Source organism: Rhinoraja longicauda, chromosome 24 (assembly GCF_053455715.1).
Source record: "Rhinoraja longicauda isolate Sanriku21f chromosome 24, sRhiLon1.1, whole genome shotgun sequence".
Taxonomy (NCBI): domain Eukaryota; kingdom Metazoa; phylum Chordata; class Chondrichthyes; order Rajiformes; family Arhynchobatidae; genus Rhinoraja; species Rhinoraja longicauda.
In genome coordinates, this window is record NC_135976.1 from 26,864,541 (window position 1) to 26,876,547 (window position 12,007).

At 47.4% G+C, this 12,007-nt stretch overlaps 1 protein-coding gene across 2 annotated transcripts in view; it reads left to right on the plus strand.

Annotated features, from left to right (window-relative positions):
• Positions 1 to 11,322, plus strand: part of LOC144605325 (peptidyl-prolyl cis-trans isomerase FKBP5-like) — a 62,328-nt gene extending 51,006 nt beyond the window's left edge. The window contains exons 7-10 of one of the 2 annotated variants that reach the window (XM_078420450.1): positions 982 to 1,065; positions 4,089 to 4,274; positions 4,949 to 5,188; positions 10,367 to 11,322. In XM_078420450.1, the coding sequence (XP_078276576.1) occupies positions 982 to 1,065; positions 4,089 to 4,274; positions 4,949 to 5,188; positions 10,367 to 10,465 (609 nt within the window). In that variant the 3' untranslated portion in view covers positions 10,466 to 11,322. The remainder of the gene's footprint in view (positions 1 to 981; positions 1,066 to 4,088; positions 4,275 to 4,948; positions 5,189 to 10,366) is intronic. The other variant, XM_078420451.1, reaches the window with a different exon arrangement.
• Positions 11,323 to 12,007: the final 685 nt, after the last annotated feature.

Genomic DNA, 12,007 nt, shown 5'->3' on the forward strand with positions numbered 1-12,007 from the left:
CACTTAAACGGAGACTGGACTGGAGCAGTTCACCTTCTGAAGGGCAGTGAGGATGGATGATAAATATTGGCCTTGTGGACACCTAGATTCCAAAATCGCCAATATAGGTGTCACTACAACCCAGCGCTGCTGTACACTAAAGATAGACATAAAGTACTGGAGAAACTCAGCGGGTCAGGCAGCATCTCTGGAGAGAAGGAATCGATGAAGTTTCAGGTCGGGACTCTTCTTTCAGACCCAGTCACTTATCCATGTTCTCCACAGATGCTGCCTGACCCGCTGAGTTACTCCAGCATGTTGTGTGTATCTTTGGTTATGAAGCAGCATCTGCACTTCGTTTCTATTACTGCGGTACACTAGTTTTGCAAGGAGATTCTGTTGTGCATCTTGTGATTTGTACGGATCTGATGGCCTCTCTAGCATAACAGGACCCCTACTGCAAGCCGAACGCTGTCACAGACCCTGGCTTCTGGCTGGTGTCATCTTTCTCGTAGACTGCCGTGCTTCTGCCAATGATGGAGGTGGGGGAAATGGGTCGTTGGTAGAACTGGAGCGGACTTGCTTATTGTGAGTTAACCTGGTTTAGTTTAGTTTAGAGATACAGTGCCGATACAGGCCCTTCGGCCCACCGTGTGTGCACTGACCACCCGCACACTAACACTATCCTACGCACACTAGGGACAACTTTACATTTTATACCAGGCCGATTAACCTACAAACCTGCCCATCTTTGGAGTGTTGGGAGGGTGGGGGGGGACCGAAGATCTCGGAGAAAACCCACGCAGGTCACGAGGAGAATGTACAAACTCTGTACAGACAGCGCCCGTGGTCAGGATCGAACCCGGGTCTCTGGCGCTGTAAGGCAGTAGTTCTGCCGCTGTGCCACCGCGCCGCCCTGGTGCAGACTGGGAGCGGGCGTGCTCACACCAGCGTGTTTGTTTTAACAATGTACGGACTGGACTGCTGCATTTTACCACACAGGCAAAAGAGTCCTGGGAAATGGACACTCGTGAGAAGTTGGAGCAAGCTGCTATTGTCAAGGAGAAGGGAACGTCATACTTTAAGGTATTTCTGCTCTAAGGTCCACCTCTACCGAAACACCATCCGTCATTGGTAATGCGCTGACTTCAAAGAACATATAGCAGTACAGTATAGGAACATGCCACATGGCCCACAGTGTCCATGACAAACTCAATGCCAAGTTCAACATCTCTTCCGCCTGCATGTGATCCATAGCCGTCCATTCCTTGCACGTCCTGCATCTTAATTTTAGTTTAGTTTAGTTTAGTTTACAGATACCGCGCGAAAACAGACCCTTCGGCCCACCGAGTCCGGGCTGACCAGCATTCCCTGCACACTTACACCCTCCTACACACACTAGGGACAAGTTACATTTCTACCAAGCCGATTAGCCTCCAAACCTGTACATCTTTGGAGATGCCACTATCCAACATGCCTCCTCCACCACCACCACCTCTGTCAGTGGGTTCCAGGCACCCACTACTTACTCCCTCTGTAAGGGTCTTGCCCACCACATCTCCTTTAAACTTTGGCCCCTCTCACCTTAAAACTACTTTTCCACCCAGGGGAGAAAAGGTTCTGATTGTCGACCCATTCTTTCCTCTCATAAACTTATATACTTCCTCGGCAAGGCCACCAGCCCATTCAAGGACGAGTCTCACACCCTGGCCACTCCCTCTTCTCCCCTCTCCCATCAGCAAGAGGTACAGAAGTGTGAAAACGCACACCTCCAGATTCAGGGACTGTTCCTTCTCCGCTGTTATTAGGCAACTGAACCATCCTATCATCAACTAGAGAGCGGTCCTGACTTACCGTCCACCTCTTTGGAGATCCTTGGACTGTCTTTAATTGGACTTTGCTGGACTTTAGGATGCACTAAACATTACTCCCCCTCATCCTGTATCTGTACACTGTGGACGGCTTGATTGTAATCATGTATAATCTTTCCGATGACTGGATAGCACGCAACAAAAAAGCTTTTCACTGAACCTCGGTGCACATGACAATAAACGAAACTAACTAACTAATCAGGTCTCCCCGCAACCTCCAACGTTCCAGAGAGATCAATCCGAGTTTGAAAGTAATTCTATTTCTCTGAGTGGAGGCCCCATTTAATTAGTTACTAATCAAGAACCTACCAAAGCCCCGCTTGAAAAATATCCAATATTTTAGCCTCCACTGCCAATGAGGTACAATGAACTCCACAGAACCACGACATCTCTGGAGGAAAGGAATCTGGTGAAGGTCAAGGCCTATCCTCAGACTGGGAGCCCTGGTAACAGTGAGGAAAAGGGGGCCTGGAAAACGGAAGCCATTAAAAAGAAGAAGGGCGTGTGAGGTGTCCTGGACAAAGGTCGGGAGGGATTGGACCAGGGGGGATAGGATGGAGTCAATGAGGGAGTGCAGCGTAGGTTCACTAGGTTAATTCCCGGAATGGCGGGACTGTCATATGTTGAAAGACTGGAGCGACTAGGCTTGTATACACTGGAATTTAGAAGGATGAAAGGGGATCTTATCAAAACGTATAAGATTATTAAGGGTTTGGACACGTTAGAGGCAGGAAACATGTTCCCAATGTTGGGGGAGTCCAGAACAAGGGGCCACAGTTTAAGAATAAGGGGTAGGCCATTTAGAATTGAGATGAGGAAAAACCTTTTCAGTCAGAGAGTTGTGAATCTGTGGAATTCTCTGCCTCAGAAGGCAGTGGAGGCCAATTCTCTGAATGCATTCAAGAGAGAGCTAGATAGAGCTCTTAAGGATAGCGGAGTCAGGGGGTATGGGGAGAAGGCAGGAACGGGGTACTGATTGAGAATGATCAACCATGATCACATTGAATGGCGGTGCTGGCTCGAAGGGCCAAATGGCCTCCTCCTGCACCTATTGATTATTGTCTATTGTCTAATGTACATGGAAATAATTTCAGTGGGGCAGGAGCAGGCAGAAACAATAGGTCTGTCAGAAAAGGTCTTGGCCGGAAACGTCAGCTGTTCCTTTTCTCCACAGATGCTGCCTGACCCGCTGAGTAACTCCAGCATTTCGTGTCTATTTTTGGTGGGTCTAATTAGTGGTTTAAATATACTGCACACAAGGGAGGTGAATCTGTGAAATTCATTGCCACAGAAGGCTGTGGAGGCCAAGTCAATGGATATTTTTAAGGTGGAGATTGACAGGTTCTCGATTAACAAGGGTGTTAAAGGTTATTGGGAGAAGGCAGGAGAATGGGTTTGAGAGGCTAAGATAGATCAGCCATGATTGAATGGCGGACTCGATGGGCCGAATGGCCTAATTATGCTTCAAGTTATGAACATGAATTTATGAAAGTTTGTAATCTCGTTGACTGAGTGTATATGAGGCTGCCCTCTGTGAATGGAAAGTCAGAGTGAAACGTTTGTGTCTATTAATGTATTGGGAGACAAAGACACTCCACTCCACTCCATCAAGACAGTCCCACGTAATAGCAATGGCCACACATCATATTCTAAAGACCATCTCAACTAAAACCATGTGATCTACTGAAAGGTGCACTGGGAGGGGCAGCACAGTGGCACGGCGGTAGAGTTGCCGCCTTACAGCGGCAGAGACAGAGGTTCAATCCTGACCACGGGCGCTGTCTATACAGAGTATGTATGTTCTCCGTGTGACCCATGTGGGTTTCCTCCGGGTGCTCCGGATCCTCCCACACTCCAAAGACGTACAGGGTTTGTAGGTTAATTGGCTTCTGGAAATTGTAAATTGTCGCCAGTGTGCGGAATAGCGTTGTTGTACGGGGTCACACGGTTGGCGCGGACTCGGTGGGCCGAAGGGACTGTTTGCATGCAGTTTCGCTTTAAACCTTTTTTGCTTTAAAGCTTTGCACTGTACCACAGTACATGTGACAATAAACTAATCTGAACTAAACTCAACCAAACTGAACCAAATGAGACTGTTTTGGAAATTATAAAATTCTACAAAAAAAACTCCTTCTGAGTCATTTTCTGTGCCAGGGTTTAGGTGCTGATGTAAGTTAATTAACCCGATTCTAAACGTGCCCTTATCCCTGGATTTTTTTTTTCTTCCCTCACGATCAGCGTGGCAAGTATAAGCAGGCTCAGATCCAGTACAAGAAGATCGTGGCGTGGTTGCACCAGGAATACTGCCGGACAGAAGAGGATAGTCAGAGTGCCAAGGCCCTGGTCCTGGCGGCAAATTTGAACGTGGCGATGTGCTACCTCAAGCTGAACGAGTACCTGAAGGCCGTGGAGAGCTGTGACAAGGTGAGCACCTTTTAGGGGAGGGACTTCAACAATGGAGTTGTTGCCTCAAATAAATGCTTGGTGAGATACTTCAACGGTTGCTTTATTACCACGTGTACCAAGGCACAGTGAGATTCTTTTTTTGCACGCAGTTCAGCGAGATTATTGGCATACTTAAGCCATACGGGGCAGCACGGTGGTGCAGAATAAGGCCATTTGGACCTCAAGTCTAAGGTCGACACAAAATGCTGGAGTAACTCAGCGGGTCAGGCAGAATCTCCGGAGTGAAGGAATGGGTGATGTTTCAGGCCGAGACCCTTCTTCAAGACCTCAAGTCTACTCTGTTATTCGATCATGGCTGGTCTATCTTTCCCTCACAACCCCATTCTCCTGCCTTCGCCCCCCTAACCCCTGACTCCCGCAGTAAACAAGAATCTGCCAATCTCCACCTTAAAAATGTCCACCGACTTGGCCGCCACCGCCGTCTGCGGCAGCGAATTCCACAGATTCGGGGGGGGGGGGGAGGGAGGGGGGTGGGGTGGGGGGGGGGGGGTTCCGGGAGGGATTTCAAGTGCACTCTCGTAAAACTTTGTCCCGGATTAAAGGAGGTGCCGGAAAATCGGTGATGGACCTGTACTGCAAATGATTCGGCAGGGTTTAAAACTCAACCTTCTTTCCCATCCATGCCCATCCAGGCGCTGGAGATTGACAGAGTGAATGAGAAGGCGCTGTACAGACGCGGAGAGGCCAGGCTCTGCGTTAACGAGTTTGATCTGGCAAAGGCAGACTTCCAGAGGGTGCTTCAGGTCAACCCCAAAAACAAGGCTGCAAAGACTCAGCTCATCGTGTGCCAGAAGAGAATGAAGGAACATCATGAGAAGAACAAGAAGATTTATGCGAATATGTTCCAAAAGTTTGCAGACAGGGACTTAAAGGTGTGTGAAATGGGGGACAGGAGAAATGGGCAACGAAAAACAAGGACATGGAGTTGTACATTACCTTTCACTTCTTCAAGACATCTTAAAGCACTTTACAGTTAATTAGCTGCTTTTGAAGTGCAGTTAAGCCTCTAATTTCAGATGAATGCAGTGTTTAGTTTAGTTTACTTTAGTTTAGTTTAGATCATAGAGTCATGGAGTCATGCTGTGTGGAAACAGGCCCTTTGGCCTAACTTGCCCACACTTGCCACCATGTCCCATCTACACTAGTCCCTCCTGCCTGCGTTTGGCCCATATTCCCCCCAAACATGTCCTGTCCATGTACCTGTCTAAATGTTTCATAAACTCTGCCTCAACTACCTCCTCCGGCAGCTCACAAGATCACAAGTTACAGGAGTAGAATTAGGCCATTCGGTCCATCTACTCCACCATTCAATCGTGGCTGACCACTGCCGCCCAGTCCCATTTTCCTGCCTTCTCCCCATAACCCTTGACACCCGTTCTAATCAATAATTTGTCTTTCTCTGCCTTAAAAATATCCACTGACTTGGCCTCCACAGCCCTCTGTGGCAAAGAGTTCCACAGATTAACTACCCTCTGACTAAAGAAGTTCCTCCTCACCTCCTTTCGAAAAGAGCGCCCTTTAATTCTGAGGCTGTGACCTCTGGTCCTGGACTCTCCCACCAGTGGAAACATCCTTTCCACATCCACTCTATCTATACCTTTCATTATTCTGTGAGTTTCAATTAGGTCCCCCCTCAACCTTCTAAACTCCAGCGAGTACAGGCCCAGTGCTGTCAAACAGCTGGTTCCAAGCACCCACCACTATAACCATATAACCATATAACAATTACAGCACGGAAACAGGCCCGTTCGGCCCTACCAGTCCACGCCGACCACTTTCTCTGACTTAGTCTCATCTACCTGCTCTCAGACTATAACCCTCCAATCTCCTCCCATCCATATACCTATCCAATTTACTCTTAAATAATAAAATCGAGCCTGCCTCCACCACTTCCACCGGAAGCTCATTCCACACAGCCACCACCCTCTGAATAAAGAAGTTACCCCTCATGTTACCCCTAAACTTTTGTCCCTTAATTCTGAAGTTATGTCCCCTTGTTGGAATCTTCCCCACTCTCAAAGGGAAAAGCCTACACACGTCAACTCTATCCGTCCCTCTTAAAATTTTAAAAACCTCTATCAAGTCCCCCCTCAACCTTCTACGCTCCAAAGAATAAGTGTGAACAAGTCATCCCTCACCCTAAGCTTAGTTTAGTTTATTACTGTCACGTGTACTGAGGTACAGTGAAAGGCTTGTTAAAAATAAGGGGTAGGCCATTTAGAACGGAGATGAGGAAAAACTTTTTCAGTCAGAGAGTTGTGAATCTGTGGAATTCTCTGCCTCAGAAGGCAGTGGAGGCCAATTCTCTGAATGCATTCAAGAGAGAGCTAGATAGAGTTCTTAAGGATAGCGGAGTCAGGGGGTATGGGGAGAAGGCAGGAACGGGGTACTGATTGAGAATGATCAGCCATGATCACAATGAATGGCGGTGCTGGCTCGAAGGGCCAAATGGCCTCCTCCTGCACCTATTGTCTATTCTATTGTCTTTTGTTGTTACGTGCTATCCAATCAGCAAAAAGACTGTACATGATTGCAATCTAGCCATCCACAGTGTACAGATACAGGATAAAGGGTGTAACGTTTAGGGCAAGATAAAGTCCAGTAAAGTCCGATTAAAGACAGTTCGACGGGTTATACATTGTGGAAACGGGCTCTTCAGCCAACCGAGTCCATAATCACTCGTACACTAGTTCTATCCAACACACAAGCGACAATATAACCTATATACCTGCAGCTCTTTAGAACGTGGGAGAAAAATTGGGCACCCAGAAAAAGCCCACACGGTCACGGGGAGAATATATAAGCTCCGTACAGACAACACCCGTAGTCAAGATCGAAGCCGGATCTCTGGCGCTGTAAGGCAGCAACTGTACCGCTACGCCGCTGCGCCGCTACGCCGCTGCGTCACCCTCGTGCTGATCACCGTGTTCTTGTCGACTCCTTTATTACAAATGTGGCCAAATTGTCATGGTTATTCTTCCACGAGTCAGCCAAGGCTTCGATAATTGCATTAGAGCACAGAGCATGGAAGGGTGCAGTACGGGAACGGTCCCACAGCACAGTCGGCCCACAATGTTTGTGCTGAACCTGAAGCCCAGTGAAACTGATCACATCTGCCTGCACATGATGCATAGGAAGAAACTGCAGATGCTGGTTTAAACCGAAGATAGAGACAAAGTGCTGGAGTATCACAGCGGGTCAGGCAGCATTTCCATAGAAACCCCATCGTTGGAACCCCTCTTTAGACTGAAGTAGAGGTGGTGGGGGGGAGGGGAGGGGAGGGGCGGGGGGGGGGGGGGGGGGGGAACTGGAGGAAGGATATGCATCCAGAATGTTCGATGCATATATACATGAAGCTCCATACATGAAGCATACTCCTCTGTTCTCTGCACTTCCACGTGCCTATCCAAAAGCCTCTTACGCAACACTATCGTATCAGCTTCCACTACCTCCTCTGGCGGCGTTGGTTCCAGGCCGCCACCACTCTCTGCGTAAAGGTCTTGCCCCAATTCTTTCTGGTTATGGCATAGTAGAGGCCATTTTGTCCTTCGGACCCATGCTCACTCTAAGAGTCACTCCATCACTCCCCCAGTTACCCTCCTTATAACCTCTTCTCCCTCACACGCCATTCTACTGATTCCCCTTCAACCAATGCAAACCAAAGGTAATTTATGGCAACCATTGTTTTAGTGGGCCTTCGGTGAAACAGAGTTATGTGTTTGGGCTGCGGGGGTCCACAGGAAGTAACGTGCAAACTCCACAAAGATAGCACCCAAGGTCGGGTTCACATTTGGCCACTGGAGCTGTGAGGCATCTGTACTAACTGCTGCACCATTATGCCTCAACTCCAGAGACTTAGAACATAGAACGTAGAACAGTGCAGCACAGGAACGGGCCACAATGTTTATAAGGTCATGAGGAATAGGAGTGGAATTAGGCCATTCGGCCCAGCAAGCCTACTCCACCATTCAATCATGGCTGATCCATCTCTCCCTCCTAACCCCCCATTTTCCTGCCTTCTCCCCACAACCTCTGACACCTGTACTAATCAAGAATTAGTTTGTGCCAAACATGATGTTTAAACTGATCTCATCTGCCTGTACATGATCCATATGCCTCTGTTCCCCACACTTCCACATGCCTATCTGAAAGCTATTGTATTTGGCTCCACCACCTCCCCTGACAGTGCGCTCCAGGCCCCCACTACACTCTGTGTAAAATACTTGCCCTGCCCTGCCCCAATAAACCTTCCCCCTCTCACCTTGCAGCTCTGTCCTCTAGTGTTGCACATTTACACCATGGCAATAAGGTTCTGACTGTCGACCCTACCTACGGCTCTCATAATGTTATATACTTCTATCAAGTCTTCCCTCAACCTCTGACATTCCAAAGGAAACAATCTAAGTCTACCCAACTTCTCCCTGTAGCTGAAACCCTCTAATCCAGGCAGCCTTCTGGTAAAACCTTCTCTGCAGTTTGAACATACAGTCTGGCAGCACAATTCCATGGAGCACAATGGGAGTGCCATACAATGAGAGGAAAACTTAAACCACCTCCTATTTTCCCTCGAACAAAGACACAAAATGCTGGAGTAACTCAGCGGGACATGCAGCATCTCTGCATAGAAGGAATGGGTGACGTTTCGGGCCGAGACCCCTCTTCAGAGGGGAAACGTCACCCATTCCTTCCATCCAGAGATGCTGCCTGTTCCGCTGAGTTGCTCCAGCACTTTGTGTCTATCTTCAGTATAAACCAGCATCTGCAGTTCCTTGCCTTCACATTCCTATTTCCCCTCAATTAGAAATTGAGGACTTACAAAGCTATTTAATGATATCTACAAAAAATACCACTAAATATCTGACCATATCTCATTCCTGCAAATACAGTGCCCTAACTTACAGAAGTACGTCATTAGTTTTGTTTAGTTTAATTTATCATTGTCATGTGGACCGAGGTAGTGAAAAGCTTTTGTTTGTGTGGCACCCAGTCAAAGAAAAGACTAGACATGAATACAATCACTAGACATGAATACAATCACTAGACATGAATAAATCACTAGACACGAATACAATCACTAGACACGAATACAATCACTAGACACGAATACAATCACTAGACATGAATACAATCACTAGACACGAATACAATCACTAGACATGAATACAATCACTAGACATGAATACAGTCACTAGACATGAATACAATCACTAGACATGAATACAATCACTAGACATGAATACAATCACTAGACAGGAATACAATCACTAGACACAAATACAATCACTAGACATGAATACAATCACGACATGAATACAATCACTAGACATGAATACAATCACTAGACATGAATACAATCACAAGACATGAATACAATCACTAGACATGAATACAATCACTAGACATGAATACAATCACTAGACATGAATACAATCACTAGACATGAATACAATCACTAGACACGAATACAATCACTAGACAGGAATAAATCACTAGACACGAATACAATAACTAGACACGAATACAATCACTAGACACGAATACAATCACTAGACACGAATACAATCACTAGACACGAATACAATCACTAGACACGAATACAATCACTAGACATGAATACATTCACTAGACATGAATACAATCATTAGACATGAATACAATCACTAGACATGAATACAATCACTAGACATGAATACAATCAGGCCGTCCACGGTGCAAAGATATAGGATAAAGGGTACAACACTGAAGTCCGATAAAGTCTGATTCAAGATAGTTTAATGGTCTCCAATGAGATAGATGGGAGGTCAGGACCGCACTCTAGCTGATGAGAGGGCCATTCAGTTGCCTGATAACAGATGGGAAGAAACTGTCCCTGAATCTGGAGGTAGGTTTCTTTCAAACTTTGCTCCCTCTTGCCTGATGGGAGTGGGGGAGAAGAGGGAGTGACCGGGGTGGGACTCATCCTAGATTGTGGTGGCGGCCTTGCCCGAGGCAGGGCGGGGCGAAGTCCAAATAGCGACTGCTGACCCACGCCCTCCGTGTTCATTTTGCAGGGACGAAATGGCAAGTCTTCCAGGGAGAAAGAACGCGTTGTATTTAAGGAGGTGGAAGAAGATTCACCAGAAGAAAAAAAACCGAGGGAGGCAGTATGAAGGGGAAAAGTGTGTGCGTCTGTGAAGGAAGGGTGAAAGAGTTGGCGCCCAGGCAGGCCGCAAAATCGCACCCCAGCTACACTGCCCTGCGAAGTTCACCATTTTTAAGAGTGCAAGGAGCTACTTACTGCCAAGTGAAAGGAACACAAGGACTATTGTCGTTGGAGAACTCTGCAATGTGAGCTGTTAGCCACAGACTTCCCAGGAAGCCACGGGAGATCTTTATAATCTGGAGTGAAAATATTTTTCCCAATTCTGAGCATTCCAGAATCGAGCACAAATAATTGTTTAATCCTCCTCCTCTGGCCTCTGATCTTAGCCCTTGAATGAAGCACTCAGACAGCCAAAAGATTACGTTCTGATAGAGTCAGAGAGTCTTACAGCGTGGATACAGGCGCCTGGGCCCCACTTGCCCACACCGACCAACATGTCCCATCTACACTAGTCCCACCTGCCCGTGTTTGGCTCGTATCCCTCGAAACCTGTCTTATCCATGTACCCATCTAAATGTTTCCTAAACATTGCAACAGTCCCTGCCTCGACTACCTCCTCCGGCAGTTCGTTCGATACACCCACCACCCTTTGGGTGAAAAAGTTACCCCTCAGGTTCCTATGAAATCTTTCGCCCCTCACCTTAAACCTATGTCCTCTGGTTCTCGATTCCCACTCGTTGTTATGGTGCCGTGACCCTGCAAAGAGTTCAGTCTCAAGTCAAGCCTCCCCAGAGAAAAGGAGTAACCTTCTGATTCAGGTGATAGCATTTTACTGGTGACGCCCATTCCATAAGGCTTCTCAAAAACTCTTCTTTATAGACTAACTAGTTGTTTCATCACTACCCACCCCCCCCCCCCCCTCCTTCCGACGGTATTGTCTGAAGCCCCCCCCCCCCCCCCCCCCAAATGGACCCAGTACCACAGTGTTTAGTAGTGTAAAGGATCTTAGCATGGAAACAGGCCCTTCGGCCCAACTTGCCCATGCTGACCAACATGCCCCATCGACGCTAGTCTCACCTGCCTGTGTTTGGCCCATATCCTTCTTGAACCTTTCCTATCCATGTACCTATCCAAATGTCTTTTAAATATTGTGGTAGTACCTGCCCCAACCACCACCTCAGGCAGCCCGTTCCATACACCCACCACCCTTTGTGTGAAAAAAGTTGCCCCTCTGGTTTCTATTAAATCTTTCTCCTCCCATCTTAAGCCTACGTCCGCTGGTTGTTGATTCCCCTACCCTGGGGAAAGGATTCCGTGTACCTACGCTATCTATTCCCCTCATGATTTTACACACCTCTATAAAGGTCACCCCTCATCCTCCTGTGCTCCAAGGAATAGAGTCCTAGCCTGCTCAACCTCTCCCTATACCTCAAGTCCTCGAGTCCTGCCAACACCCTCGTAAATTGCAATGGCTGCCCTTCCTCACAGTGCCCTTGTAGTGGTTTCAGTGTGTCCTTTCAGCTGTATTTGTAACAGGCAGGGCCAACGGGAATCCAAGAAGTAATCTCTGAGGATCTATTGCATTTAAGTCTTTGCTTGAGCACTGTGT